General features: G+C 52.7%; 2 protein-coding genes across 4 annotated transcripts in view; both read right to left on the bottom strand.

Moving 5' to 3' along the window:
• Nucleotides 1-2,651, bottom strand: part of UBE2F (ubiquitin conjugating enzyme E2 F (putative)) — an 85,428-nt gene extending 82,777 nt beyond the window's left edge. Inside the window, exon 1 of the mRNA XM_089916130.1 lies at nucleotides 2,627-2,651. The gene's annotated coding sequence lies outside the window, so the exon portion shown is untranslated. The remainder of the gene's footprint in view (nucleotides 1-2,626) is intronic.
• A 1,931-nt stretch (nucleotides 2,652-4,582) lies between these two features.
• The window catches only part of RAMP1 (receptor activity modifying protein 1), a 50,415-nt gene continuing 39,546 nt past the window's right edge, over nucleotides 4,583-15,451 (bottom strand). For all 3 annotated transcript variants that reach the window (XM_089916150.1, XM_022568093.2, XM_089916149.1), the window contains one exon: nucleotides 4,583-5,899. In XM_089916150.1, the coding sequence (XP_089772276.1) occupies nucleotides 5,644-5,899 (256 nt within the window). In that variant the 3' untranslated portion in view covers nucleotides 4,583-5,643. The remainder of the gene's footprint in view (nucleotides 5,900-15,451) is intronic.

Raw genomic sequence — 15,451 nt, forward strand, 5'->3', positions numbered from 1 at the left:
CCGGGGTGTGGGACGGAAGTGGTTGAGGGTGGCTTCTGCCCAGAGGACTAGGGCTGGGGGCCAGGACAGAGCTGCCAGAGGCCTCTGCTTACCTCACCCATGTGTGCGCACACCCAGACATATGCACATGCACACACACACATGCAAAGACACACACCCAGACACACACACATGCACACACGCATGCACGTGCACACACACACACGCACGGAGTGGTCCCTGGCTCTCAAAGGCAAACCTGAAGCAGCTGTTAGACTGTCTGTCTGTGGGAACAATGGCCTGCACCCTAGCCTTGGGGACAAGGCATTTTTCTCAGGAGTTCCTGGGACACCCGGTCTCGTTCTATCACCTGATTGGCTGGGCTTTGGAAACAGCCTCTGCAGCAGGTTATTAGATGTTGTCCCCTCTCACGGCCCAGACAAACGGGAGGGCCGAGGTGGCACCAGCTCTTGAGTGTGCTGGATTGAACAGTGTCCCCCCCCAAATTCATGCTCACGTGGAACCTCAGCATGTGACCTTCCTTGGAAATAGGGTCTTTGCAGATGTAATTAGTTAAGTTAAAAAGAGGTCATGCTGGATTAGGGTGGGCGCGATCCAATGTGACTGGTGACCTTATAAGAAGGGACGACACGAAGACACACAGACAGAAGGCAGCAAGGACTGGTGGGATGCAGCTCGGAGCCGGGGAACACCGAGGAATGCCGACATGAGCAGAGGCTGGAAGAGGCGGGAGGGACCCTCCCCTGGAGCCCTGAGGGAGAGCGTGGCCCTGACAGGACCTCGATCTCGGGACGTCTAGCCTCCAGAAAACTGTGAGGGAAAACACATTCTGTCATTTTTAAGCCACCTGGCTTGCGATAATTTGTTAAAGGCAGGCCTAGGAAACTACAATTGTCCCTTGGTATCCTCAGGGGATGGGGTCCAGGACCCCCATACATACCAAAATCTGCAGAGGCTCAAGCCCCTTGCAACTGGCCCTCTATCTGAGGATGCAGAAGGGCTGAGTGTAGTAAGAAAGTCATTTGTGTTTGTTTATATGTTTATTTATAATACAATCTCAAACTAATAATACAAAAATTCTGCTTTGGCTTATTAATTCTCATTAAGCACCTTATTCACTGGTGTTGGGTTCTTTGCCCTCAGCCCTGTGATGTGCAGACGCTTGACTGCAAACCCAGAATGGACGGAAAGCCCCCCGCGAGCAGAACCTGGCCTCCATGCCAGCCAAGACTGGTGACCTGACGAGGAAGAGGGAAACCTGAATGCTCTCTGGGTCCTCCTAAACCTTTACAGCAGAACTATTTCACTTGAAGGAAAGTTCCAGATCAGGTGCACATATACTCAAATGTACTTGCAAACACACATTCCAAAGTCCAACCTAAATGTTAAAAAATTATCCACAATAGCCAAGCTGTGCAAACAACCTATATGTCCATCAAGAGATGAAGGGATAAACAAAGTGTGGTCTATCCATACAGCGGAATATTACTCGGCCTTAAAAAGGAGGGAAATCTTGTCATATGTGACAACATGGATGAACCTTGAAGACATTATGCTAAATGAGATAAGCCGGTCAAAGAAAGACAAATACTGCAGAACTCTATTTACAAGAGGTACCGAAAATAGTCAAGTTCATAGAATCAAAGAGTGGGATGGTGGTTGCCACGGGCTGGGGGGAGACAGAAATGGGGAGCTGCTAATCAAGGGGCACAGAATTTCAGTGAAGCAACATCAATCAGTTCTGGAGACCTGGTGCACGGCATCGTGCCGACAGTGAACAAGACGCCACTGAACGCCTGAAACCGTGCTGAGAAGGTAGAGACCGCACGCCATGTGTGCATACAACAACGCAACATCTAGCGAAACTCCATCTAGCAAAAAAGATTCTGTCTCACACAGGTGGCCAACGGGCACATGAAAAGAGGCTCAACGTCGCTAATCATTAGAGAAATGCAAATCAAAACTACCTTGAGGTATCACCTCACACCTGTCAGAATGGCCATCATCAAAAAATCTACAGACAACGAATGCTGGAGAGGGTGTGGAGAAAAGGGAACCCTCCTGCACTGTTAGTGGGAATGTAAATTGATACAGCCACTATGGAGAACAGTATGGAGGTTCCTTAAAAAACTACAAATAGAACTACCAGATGACCCAGCAATCCCACTACTGGGCATATACCCTGAGAAAACCATAATTCAAAAAGAGTCATGTACCACAATGTTCACTGCAGCTCTATTTACAATAGCCCAGAGATGGAAACAACCTAAGCGTCCATCATCGGATGAATGGATAAAGAAGATGTGGTACACATATACAATGGAATATTACTCAGCCACAAGAAAGAATGAAATAATACCATTTGCAGCAACATGGAGGGACCTAGATATTAGCATACTAAGTGAAATAAGTCATATAGACAAAGACAAATATCATATGGTATCACTTACATGTGGAATCTAAAAAAAATGATACAAATGAACTTATTTGCAAGACAGAAACAGACTCACAGACATGGAAAACAAACTTATGGTTACCAAAGGGGAAGGGGGGGGTATAAATTAGGAGTCTGGGATTAGCAGATACAAACTACTATATATAAAATAGGTAAACAACAAGGTCTTACCGTAGAGCACCGAGAACTATATTCAATATCTTGTAATAACCTATAATGGAAAACAAAGTGAAAAAGAATATATATACATATTTATAACTGAATCACTTTGCTATACACCAGAAACACAACATTGTAAATCAACTATACTTCAATTAAAAAAAAAAATTTGTCTCTAAAGACAAGACTCAATTTTTGTGTACTTTAAAACATATTTAATAAACCTGAAAATACTTAAAAATGATCAATCACTGTTCTCTTCCGTTAGCTTGGATAATTTTAAAACAACGATATTGTTTAGCGTTAGTGACACTGGCTGTAAAACGTTTTAATACTAACAGCTACCATTCAGCGCGCAGCGTGTGCCTGCGCTCTGCGCTTTGCGGGGGTGGTTCCTGAGGAGGAGCCTGGCAGGCCCTCCATCACCGGGAGTGGGGCTGCCCCACGGCCCCTGCCAGCGCAGCTACCCATCGGGCCTTTATCTGCAGGCCACACTCCACGAGGCCCTTCGCGAGAGCGCGGAGCGGGCGGGTCACGGCAGGCCTGCTAGCCAGGGCTCCGGGCTGCGGGCTTTGGCGCAGGGACCCCCATGGCTTCGCCGACCCTCCTGAGACCCTCCTGGCATCTAGAACCTTCCCCAGCTCATAGGTGCCGTGCCAACAACCGCCTCACCAGAATCCCATGCGGGCGGAAACCTGGGGCTACATTTTACTTAATTAACGCATCCCCCTTCGAGGGAGACCCCATTACCCTCCCCACTTTATGGACGAGGAGGTGCGGGCACAGAGCCATGGGTGGGGGGACAGTAGGAAGGCTGTCGCGTGGCTGAGCTTGGCCTTTTCTGTCGGGTTTAACACCATTAGTCTTCGTAGGCTATGATGGCAGGAAATACACTTCCAAAGGTTTGAAAACAGGTACCCAAATCGTTTTTCCGGAACACGCGACATTCTGACTTCATGAAATTAGGGGACAGCTTTCAGAGCAGACCTTTCAGACGAGAGCGCTCGGAAAACACATTCTTCCGATAAAACCGTCCTCTGCCTCGTAGGGACCAGCTCCCCTCAGTCCGTTTTCTTTCAAGTGAAAACGGTCATACGGGGCTACATATTGAAATGTGAGAAACAAGTGGCCTGCTGTCCCGCAGAAGGTTACTTTCCTTGGTCAAAACTGGAAAATCTCATTAACCTGCCGTCGGTGGTGCAGAAGTGAGTGGCCACTTAGGAAGACCTGAGGCAGGAGACGCCTTTCCACCAAGGGCGACCCCGACCCCACCCCACGCACCTCCGGCCAGTGGGGAGGGACGGCCCGGTCCCTGAAGACGCCACAGTCGGAAAACTGACTCTGGAAGGACCCCTTGCTCAGCGCTGGGCCTTGGGCCGTGCGGCCTGCGGGCGAGGGCCTGCGGGGTTCAGGGGTCAGGGGTCGGGCGCGCCCCGCGGTGCCGAAGGGGCGGAGTCCCCGCGAATCACCGCGAGCGGCCGGACTTGCAGGAGGGAAGCAGGGGCCGCGGCTCCGAAGCGCCGCCTCCGGCAAATGCACGTGTCACAAGTCACGGGGTGATTCCCCCGAGCCCGGCGGTGCCGTCCTTCCGCGTGCGCACCGCCGCCCTGCTGTCACGGGACGAGGCTCGTCGGGACCCGCCCCGCCCCCGGTCCCGCCCCGACCGCGGCACCAGCTGCCGGCCCCGCCTGCTCCCGGCCGCCCCTCTGCCGGCCCCTTTCCGGGAGGAGGATCTACGCCCCCTGAGGCGTCCGCGTCCTCGGGGGCAGCTGCTCTGGCGCCGAGTCAGCGCCGTGGGGAGGCCGAGGAGCCGGGCCAGCCCGCCCCGGGCTCCGGAGTACGGACGCGGGACACCCCGAGGGATGGCCCGTCGTCGCTGCAGGGGGCTGCCCAGGGGGACGGTCAGGGCTCTCGGGCCGGCGAGGCCCAGCCCCGGGCCCGTCGCCACTGGGGCGCCTTTGCTGGGGTCCGGCCCGTTCAGCCCCAGCGCGGGTTCAGCTAATGTTGAAGAGCTCGGGGGCCGTGGCCTTGGCCCCATGTCTGGGTGGCTGTCCCGCTGGGAGGAGGGGAGGCCGACGCGGAGGGCAGTGGGCCTGAGAAGGGGCAGGTTCTGGGCCGGTGGCGCTGCAGCCAGTTGGGGGCTGTAGGGACCTCAGAGGGGGTTTCTGGGCTCAGGAGCCATCTGGGAGGGATGGTGCAGGGAGCTCCCTTTGGAGATCCAGAACCTTCTGGAAACTGGAGCTTGGGAAGCATTGTGAATGGGGCGCAGCAGCAGCCTGGATGGGTGCAGAGGAAATAGCCGCTGAAACCCTGGGGGACAGAATGGAGGTGGGTGCCTGGACCGGGGGCTGGCGAGGCATTTTTGGGGAGGGGCCTCAGTAAAAACTGAGCAGACCTGGCCGCCTCCTGTCTGCCAGTCGCAGCCCATTGAGCCAGTAGTTCTAGACAGAGTGGCGGGGAAGGGGCCGGGGCCTCAGAATCCCGGGGAGCAGCTTCAGCGCACGCACAGCGCTCAGCCCCCATGGGGCCTCCCCATCATCGTCCCCCACATAGGTACCTGTGAGGGCGCCTCCTGTCAGAGAAAGACAAAATCCAAAGGGGCTAGAGTTTCTCCCATCCTTCTACTCCCGAGGGTCCACATCCAGAAAGAATGACGCTTCCCAAATTCAAGGACATCCTTTAATCACAAACTACTTATCCATGATCAAGCCAGGGGGTGGTTCATAAACACCTTGGGAGACAGCTCAGAACCCTCCCCAGAAACACTAACAGCTATGCTCTGCTCCCTCCCAGCACCTGGGCTGCCCTTCCTAGGGTGGCTTCTAGGTCAATGCCTGTGCCGTGACCACGCCAGAATCCTGCTGTGAGCTCTTCTTGGGTAGAAGAAGAGGGGACCGGGGGTCTGCTCTGCCACTGAAGTCCCAGAAGCCTTGGCCAGGCTAGGCCCCCACGCCCACACTCTGGCCTGCCCGGCAGCCTCCATGAGCGACAGCCGTCCCCCTCCCCTGCTGGGTGCGGGAGCCCCCAGCCTACACGATGCCCTCCAGGCGCCTGCTCCTCCAGACCACCAGTGCCGTCACGAGCAGGGTCACCAGGATGGGCACCACGATGAAGGGGCAGAGGACACTGCTGGGCGGGTCCTGCAAGGCCCTGCCTGAGACGGGGCAGTCTCTGAAGTAGTGCTGGTGGACGGAGAGGAAGAACCTGTCCACCGCCGCGTTGGGCCAGAAGCAGTCCAGCTTCTGCGCCACGTGCCTGGTGCAGTCCGAGAGCTCTTCGTAGCTCCTGCAGATGGAGAAGCAGGTCGTCAGTCCCTGGTGGGCAGGGGATCAAGGTGGGACTCCAGCCAGGGGCTCCCCACCTCACTCCCCACTGGGGCAAGCTCCCCCAAAGTCCAAGCCCTGAGGCGGTGGCCCTGGCTTGAGAGACACAGGTCCTGCGTGGGTCCTGTGCGGGCTCCCTAGATGTCCTGCACGTGCTCACACCCCAGAAGGCAAGCTGGGGCTAAGGGATTCCAGGAGCTGGGATGCCACACCAAGGGCAAACGAGAAGATGGACCAACCAGGCGTCTTCAGAAGGCAGCCTGGGACGGCGAGCCCTCAGGCGTGGGCAGATGTGCAGCCTCTTGAGCCCCTTGCTGTCTGCATCACCCCGAGCAGACGCCCCCCAGCCTGAAAGCCCCCCAGGTGTCCACAGGACTCACTGTGAGGCCTCCCAGGCCTACCCTGACCTCCCACCACCCCCATCTTCCCACGCTTGCTGAGGAGTTTCCCACAGCACTGTCACCCTTCACTGTAGCGGGTTACAGATTTATTTTGCTTATTCAGTGTAAACCCCATGAGGTCAGGGATTTTGTCTATTTTGTTCACCTCTGTAATCCCAGTACCTAGAAGAGTACCTGGCACATGGCAAGAACCAGTAAATTTTTTATAAAAAAATTGTGGTAAAATATAAAGAACATAAAATTTACCATTTCAACCATTTTTACCTGTACAGTCCAGTGGCATTAAGTACTATTCCATTGTCGTGCAACCATCACCACCATCCATCTCCAGAACTATCTCATTCCCAAACAGAAACTCTGTCCCCATTGAACACTCACCCCCATTTCTCCCTCCAGTCCCTGGTAATTCCCATCTGCCTTCTGTCTCTATGAAATCTGACTACTCCAGGCACCTCATATAAGTTGGCTCTACAATATTTGTCCTTTTGTGATTGGCTTATTTCACTGAACATAATGTCCTCCAGGTTCATCCATGTTGTAGCCTGGGTCAGAATTTCCTTCCTTTTTAAGGCTGAATAATATTCCATTGCTCGTACATACTTTATTTTGTTTATCCATTCATTGACGGACATTCAGGTTGCTTCCATGTTTTAGCTATTGTGACAAATGCTGCTGCTATGAACATGGGTGTGCAATTATTTACTCGAGTCTCGGCTTTCAATTTTTTTGGCTGTATATCCAGAAGTGGAATTGCTGGATTATATCATAAGTCTGTGTTTAATTTTTTGAGTAAATTGTTTTTTTATTTAATTTTATTTATTTTTTAAAAACTTATTTATTTATTTTTGGCTGCATTGGGTCTTCGTTGCTGCGTGCGGGCTTTCTCTAGTTGCGGCGAGTGGGGGCTACTCTTTGTTGTGGTGCGCGGGCATCTCATTGCAGTGGCTTCTCTTGTTGCAAAGCACAGGCTGTAGGCGCACGGGCTTCAGTAGTTGTGGCATGTGGGCTCAGCAGTTGTGGCTTGCGGGCTCTAGGTGCGCACGGGCTTCAGTAGTTGTGGCACGTGGTCTCAGTATTCGTGGTGCACGGGCTTAGTGCTCCACAGCAATGTGGGACCTTTCCAGACGAGGGCTCAAATCCGTGTCCCCGGCATTGACAGGCAGATTCTTAACCACTGCACCACCAAGGAAGCCCCTGTTTTTTAAGAAATGAAGATTCAGTGTTGGGGAAAATTAAAATGTATTCAGTAGTTTCCAGAAAGTGTCACTTCTGCTCAGGATGGAGAAAGCAACACAGAGTGTTGATCCCATATGAACAGCAAAAAAAGCTGAAGAAACTACAAAATCATACATTTTCTTGAGTCCATCAGAGAGCTGAGACTGCAAGGCAGCAAAGTAACCTGAGTTTCAAGGAGGAGAAAGACGCAGCTGCTGTACCAGCTACATAATAGCTGAACTGCCCGGGGTTTAGCATGGGCTGGAGGGTCAATCTGGAATTTCTGGGGCCCCAGATGCCCTGAGCGGGGTTCCATGACCATCTGATCTTTCCCATGAGGCTCCAGGGGGTGCTCGTGAGAAAGGTTAGGGGCAGGCAGGGGATCGGCTGCTGTTTGGGGCCAGGCACAAACACCACACATTTCCCAAACCCTTCTCACAGAAGCAGCAACAGGCTTGGGCCCCTGGGGGATGAGCAGCTGATCTTGATGATCAGTGGCTTCAGCTGAACAGGCCTGAAGCCCTTCCTACTTCCCCAGACCCTTCTCTCCAGGAAGCAAAGCCTTGAGTTGAGGGAGGGACAGCACAGCCTGTTAGCTCCAGGGCACAAGAAGGCACACTGTGCCTAGGAGAAGGACGGGTAAAAGACTCTTTTCCCTTGGAAGAGCAGCAGGAAGCCATCCTGGACCTAGGAGCCTGCAAGATACCAAACTGAGGTCTCTTTCCACTGGGGGAGTGGCAGGAATCTCCCACCAAGACCCCACAGATACAGGGCAGAGTCTGGCTGCCACAGGGAGGAGAAACAGGAATCCTGAGGTTGAGGGCATGGTGGCTTTCTAAGCTGAAGCTGGACCAGGAGAGAGGGAACCCCTCCCTCTCTCCCAGTACAAACCTGGTATAAACAAGCAACAGGGCTTCCCTGGTGGCGCAGTGGTTGAGAGTCCGCCTGCCAATGCAGGGGACACGGGTTCGTGCCCCGGTCCGGGAGGATCCCACATGCCGCGGAGTGGCTGGGCCTGTGAGCCATGGCCACTGAGCCTGCGCGTCCGGAGCCTGTGCTCCGCAGCGGGAGAGGCCACAACAGTGAGAGGCCCGAGAGGCCCGCGTACCGCAAAACAAACAAACAAAAAAACAAAACAAAAAAAACAAAAAGACAAGCAACAGCAATCTGCCACAGGGAGGTGGAGAGAGACCCACTCTGTGGCACAGGCATGCAGGGTGGGACACACCACATGAAGGAAAATTCTCTAGCCCCACCCTGAGCACAAGGCAGTGGTAACCCATTGCCAGAGGTATTTGAGGCCTGTGGTGCTCTGAAGGAAACCACAGCAACAACAAATCCCAAACCCAGCTCAACTCCTCACAAGATTGACTTAAATCCCACACTAACAGCCTGACACAAGAGGCTTACTCATTTCCAGATGTAAATACTATTTATCTGAATCTCTTCTGTTCTACACATGCAAGTTCAACATTCAATAAAACATTAGGGGCTTCCCTGGTGATGCAGTGGTTAAGAATCCGCCTGCCGGTGCAGGGGACACGGGTTCAAGCCCTAGTCTGGGAAGATCCCACATGCCATGGAGCAACTGGGCCCACGCACTACAGCTACTGAGCCTGCACTCTGGAGCCTGCAAGCCACAACTACTGAGCCCGTGTGCCACAACTACTGAAGCCTGCACACCTAGAGCCTGTGCTCTGCAACAAGAGAAGCCACCGCAGTGAGAAGCCCACGCGCCGCAACGAAGAGTAGCCCCCGCTCGCCGCAACTAGAGAAAGCCTGCATGTAGCAGTGAAGACCCAGCGCAGCCAAAAATAAATAAATTAAATAAACTAAATAAATAAAAAAATAAAACATTGGGACCCATTGTCAAAAGATAAAGCAATCAACAGAACCAGACTCAGAGATGACCCAGATATGGTAACTATCGTACAGGGACTTGAAAAATATTAATATGATAAAGGGACTGGTTGAGAAGGTAGAAAATATGCATGAACAGATAGAGAATTTCAGCAGAGAGATGGAAACTGTAAGAAAGTTAAAGAGAAATGCTGGAGGGTGCGGGGGAACCCCCCAGTATCAGAGAGTCCATCTTTGATGAGCTCGTCATCAGACTTGACATCTGAGGAGAGAATTAGTGAATGTGAAGGTGATCAGTAGAATTACCCAAACTGAAACAAAAAGAAAAACATAGAGCATCCAAGAGCTGTGGTAAATTAACAGCACTGTCAATGATGTCAACCCCAGCTTGTAATTTGAGTTCCAAAAGGAGAAGGAATTGGGCAGAAGAAATATTTAAGAGATAATAGCTGAGAATTTTCCAAAAATAATGAGATGAAAAATCACAAATCCAAGAAGGCCAGAGAACCCCCCCCACCAAAAAAAAACAGGATAAAAAACAAAGCAACAGCAACAACAAACAAACAGCCACCTAGATATTAAAGATATTTAATAAAGATATTAAACTGCTGAAAAACAAAGATGATGAAAAAAATCCAAGAAAAAAGTCTTGGAGTCATTCAGGAAGAAAGACACCTACACAGGAATGGGTGATGTGAACTACAGCAGACTTCTTACTGAGACTATGCAAGCTGGAAGACAATGTGTGGCATTTTTCAAGTACTGGGGGTGGGGCCCCAAACCCCTGTCTGCCCAGAATCCTCTACTCAGCAAAAACATCTTTCAAATATGAGCTTGCAATAAAGAGCTTTGCAGAAAAAATGCTCATAGAATTCACTGCCACCCGACCTGTGCTTCATGAAATGTTAAAGAAAGTTCTTCAGTCAAAGGAATGTAACAGAAGGAATTCTGGACCCATACAAAGAAATGAAGAGCTCCCTAAACAGGAAAAATGAAGATATATAAAATATACTTTTCCTTATTTTATCCAGGAAGTGAGTACATGGAACAGAAGCCGTAAGTTAACATCGAGGAACTGCTCAGAGAGGTATTGAAGGGCTGTTGAAAGGAAAAGTTTGGGGCCTCTCCAGCACCCAAGCACCCCTCTACTCCAGCACCTACCATACGGTCTCTCAATCGCTAGGTCGCTGTTTTTTCTGCCCTGGCTGCCCTCTGGGTCATGACCCCAAGTGCACAGGGCACACAGGGCCTCCCTCAGTCCATGTGAGCAGCTAAGTGGATGGGGCACAACGGGGGAGAGAGTGGGCAGAGGCAGTGGAGGGTGTGCAGGACCCGTGCCCACAGGGGTGCGTGGTTTTTCTAAGTGAACGAGGACTCGTGTTCCAAGTAGAAAACAGAAGTGGAAAAAGCCATGGGAAGTCAGGACAGACTGGGTCTCATTGTGAAAAAAATGAATTAGCACACATCAAGGGCCTGGCACAAGGTAAGTGCAAGTGTGTCAGGTATTATTAAAAACCAAAGTCCAGACTTTTGAGCTGGTCGTCCATCAACCACAGGGCTGCATGTTACAAACACTAGCTTGAATGGTCATCTTTTTCCCCACCTCAGGCCCACGGAATCAACGTGTAGTTTTAGGTGTTCTGCAGACGCAGTGACACACAGTCAGTCCTGAATGTTGTTCCCTACGCTCTGCCTGAGGAGTGAAGCTGGGATGTCCCTAGAAGGAGGTGTTGCCACCTCCGGGCTGGCCAGCCAGGATGGGAAGGACCCCTGACCCAGGGACCTGTGACACCAGGGACCCCACGCTGAGGCCACGCTGAGTCTGAGCCCGTGGTGGGCTATTCTGGGACGAGGCACTCTCTCCTTGAAATACCCTTCCAGTCTGCAAAGCCATCCCTGTCTAAAAATATCCCTAATGGGCAGTCGGCTGCCCACTTCATCCTGTTTATTTATACCGAAGTAACAGCTGAAACTTTCAATAAATATTGCGAGCCCTGTCAGCAAGGATGAGATAAAAGAATTTCCTTCAGAGTACAGACATTCTTCTGTTCAAAAGAACATTGTACTGACTGAAGGGGCCAAAATAATCATGAAAAAATATGCTTGCTTTCAACCTCTATTTTCAGTTCTCATGTAATGGAATGATTATCCTTTTTCTTGGCCAGGACTTTCTATTGTGGGCCCCTAAGTGAACTTTGCTTGGAATGTTCCTGAACACTGTGGTGGGGAGTAGTTTCCAATATATCTGGGTCCCAAGTCAAGGCTTCTGGTACCATGCTTCATGGTTGTTTGACAGGAAGGTGCCCACTGATGCCCACAGGGGAGTCGTCTGCTCTGGGGACACCAACTAGCCCTGTCTGGCCCCGACGTGGAGTATGTGACTCTGGGCCCTGGTGCCCCACAGAACTGGGTTCAAATCCAGCTCCACCTCTTATGCTGAGTGATCCCAAGGGCCGCATCTCACCCATCCAAACCTTGTTCTCTTTATTCAATGAAGAGACAGGTACCCACCTGACAGGGTTACTGGGCAGATCAAGTTAAACAAGGTCAAGGGCCTGATGTATAACAGGTGCCCCGTAAGTGGACAGCTTCCTGACAACTGGTGTGTGGCCCCTTAAGGGTCCATTTCTTATTCCATAAACTCGAGTAAACGTTGACCAGGCAATGTGTGTCTAAGCCCTCAGAATATCTGAGGAGGAACCACTATTTTGGTTCACTCTCTCTGGACCAGTATTTGCTTCCATCAACTCGGGACAATTCACAACCTGGTGGCTTCCAGCAGCTTTAAATACCTGCTGGGAGGAGGGGAGGTGGCACCCTCAGCACCCTGGCAGCCGGGGCAGGTGAAGGTGAACGGGGCCCATTTGAAGCCGGCCTGGGGAGCCTGACTAATAAGCAGGTGAAAAAAATGTCTAACCTCACTTTTAAGGAAAAAAAGAAGCAAACATCCAAATAGAATCCATTTTCAAATGGAGAATATACTCAGGACTTCCCTGGTGGTCTATCGGGTAAGACTCTGCACTCCCAATGCAGGGGGCCCAGGTTCCATCCCTGGTCTGGGAAATGGACCCCGCATGCATGCCACAACTAAGAATGCGCACGTCGCAACTAAGACCCGGCATAGCCAAAATAAATAAATAAATATAATAACAATAATAATAATAATAATAAAAGAACAAGGTAATTTAAAAAATGAGAATACTCAGTGCTGGTGAAGGTATAGTGAAATGAGGCAGGTGCTTGCATCATTGCTAGTAGAAGAAAAACTGGTAAATTTTTTCCGAAAAGCAGTTTGGCAATTATGTGTCGAGAACTTCAAAATCACAGACAGCCTTTGAGCCAGTAACTCTATTTCTGGGAATTATCCTAAGTCAATCACATGAAATGTAGACAAAAATAATGTTAAGAAAATGAACATTACAGATTTATAATTATGAAAAAGAGCAAACAATAGGACAGTGATGAAAAAGTTGCTTATAAGAGCCTCGGCTATGTAGCTATTAAAATGGTATTTAGGAGGAGGAAAATATTTATGTTACAATGTTGAACAAAAGAAAAAGCAGTTGAGACCAAATTATACAAACAATGTGCTTTCAGCATAAAATGGTCCATGTAGGAGGGGAAGACCTCAGAATGTTAGGAGGAGTTGTCACCACTAGAGGGTAGTGATATGAAGGACTTTTATTCTCCTGGCATTTTCCAAGTTTTCCACAGTGAGCATACATTATTTTTATAATTATATTTTTAGACAGCTCACTGAGGAAAAGGCCTGCAGAAAACTGGACATCGAGGTCCCTGAATCTGCAGCCGTGGGGCACACATTTCCTCGTGTCTGGGGCAGCGGGGTGCCTTCGGCGCAGGGGACTCGTGTGCTGTTCTAACTCCCAAGCAGCTGGGAGGACTGGGTGGGAGACAGGCTGAGAGGGGCTTGCTGGGGGCCGCAGCCCCGGCTGCCTGGGGGGTTGCACCTTGCTGGAGGCGTGGCTCCTCCACGCCTGGCGCCGCCCAGGGCTCAGAGGGCTGCGGTGGCCCCTGCCCGCTTCCCCGGCCTGGGGAGCCCAGTCCTGCAGACCCCGGCCCTGCTGAGCCGGCAGCCAGCGCGCGGCCTTTCTTCCCTCCACCCACCTACCTCTGCTCGAGTTGCGTGGGGTAAACCCCGTCCCAGGCAGGGCAGCGTCCCCACCGCGGTGACACCCTCTCTCCCACCCTCTGCTTCCAGCACAAGGGGTTCTCCCCTGGCCACTCCAGTGGAAGGAGCTCTGGGACCCCCCGCCTAGGGGACACCTGGCTGGCAGCCCTGCTCCAGGCGGCAGTGCTGGGGGCTGGGCCCCTCCGAGCGACATAATGCGTTAGTTCGGTGGCTCAGCCGCCAGCGGGCCCTCGCACACATTCAAGGCTGCAGAGCTCCGGATGTCCCCAGGGCCTGGGCGGGCCGGCGGCTTCGCTCCGTCACTCGCCTCCTCCAGGGTCTGGGTTGCCTCCGGGCTGGAACGGACCTCCCTGCCGTCCCCGCACGGATGCTGCGGGGATTAGACGCCCGGTCCCGAGGGGCGTCCGGACCTGGGGGCAGGGAGGGCCCTGAGGGTAGGTGGGGGGGGACGCAGGGGTGGGCTCCGAGGGCAGGACCCCCTTCCGCACCCATCCCCGCCGGCTCCCCGTCCCAGGCGCCCAAGGACACTCGGCTCCCAGGAGCGGCCCGGCCTCCCGGCCTCCTTGCAGGAAGGGCGAGGCTACCAGATGGCGCCCCCTTCCCGGGGACCTCCGCTCCTTGGTCCCTCCTCCCCTGATCCCTCTCCTAGGGACCCTCCCTCCTCCGCCTCACCTCGCCCCTCGCCGTCAGCACCCCGCTCGCTCCCTCCCTCGCCCCTGGCTCTCGAGGCTTCTCCCTCATCAGCAGCCCGGCGCATCTGCCTCCGCTCTTCCCGCCAGGTGAGGGGCCTTGGCGCTCTGCAGCCCTCGCTCCTTCCCTCCTCCGCCGGCGCCCAGACTGCAACATCCGACACCCGCGACATCCCCACCCCCATCTGAAGCCTTGGTCCAGTGCACAACGGGCGTCCACACCTGACTCCCGGGATGCCCCCCACCCCAGCCCCATCTCTCATGCCTGGGAAGCCTTGCCCCCTCTGAGTTGCCATGGATCCCCCCATTTCCGGGGGTCCCCTCCCCTCCTCCAGCCCTGTCACTGTGACCAGGAGTAGGGCAGAGTGACTAGCCTTGGTGGGTTATTACAACCACATTTCTAATACCAGCTTCCACTTCTCTGCACTGAGCATGGGCCGAGGCCTGGGCATCTCTGCTCCCCTTCTCCTCCCCCAACCCAGCTTAGTCAGGGCAGCCATCAACCCCCTCCCCTGCTTTCCTCCTCTCTGAAGCCCTGGGCTCCATTCACCATTGGCTCTTGGGGCCACAGCCCTGGCCTCTGCCTTCCGCCTCCCCCAGCCCACTGTCCACACAGACTCACCCTTGCTTCAGGCCTTCAATGCTCCCTGCTGCACCTGTGCTGGATTCAAAAGCCCTCATGTGGCCCCCACCTCTCCACTCTCAACTGTACCCTCTCCCTTTCATCGGCCGCCCTGGCTGATACTTCTGCCTCAGGACCTTTGCGCAAGCTGCACTTTCTACTTGTAAGGCTCTTAACCCCATCTTTAAAGGTCGACATCTGTGTATCCCTCAAACGTCACCTCCTCAAACAGGTGCTTTCTTATGCTTCAACCTCACTTGGATCCCCGGCAAAGTGGGGTTTTCCATCATAGTTGTGTCTTCCTTTGTACCTGTGCTTTCACTCTTGATTATTCACTCACTGTTGGCCTCAACAACTTGACTGCAAACATCACGAGGGCAGAGAGAGTGTGGGGAAAAAAGTCCCACTCATCCTGTTCACAGCAGTCATCTCAAAGGCAAGAGAAACAAAGGCAGAAGGGACAGAATGAGACAGATCTGCCTGGAGATGTGAGTAGGACAGCAGGAGTGGTGGCCTTAGCAAACACAGCACATTCCAGCGCAAAAGACAGTAAACGGGAAGAGGGGGCGTTTCACAC

This window comes from Delphinapterus leucas, chromosome 8, assembly GCF_059928025.1.
Source record: "Delphinapterus leucas isolate spDelLeu-1000000601 "Yukka" chromosome 8, BTC_Dleu_Yukka2, whole genome shotgun sequence".
Lineage (NCBI taxonomy): Eukaryota > Metazoa > Chordata > Mammalia > Artiodactyla > Monodontidae > Delphinapterus > Delphinapterus leucas.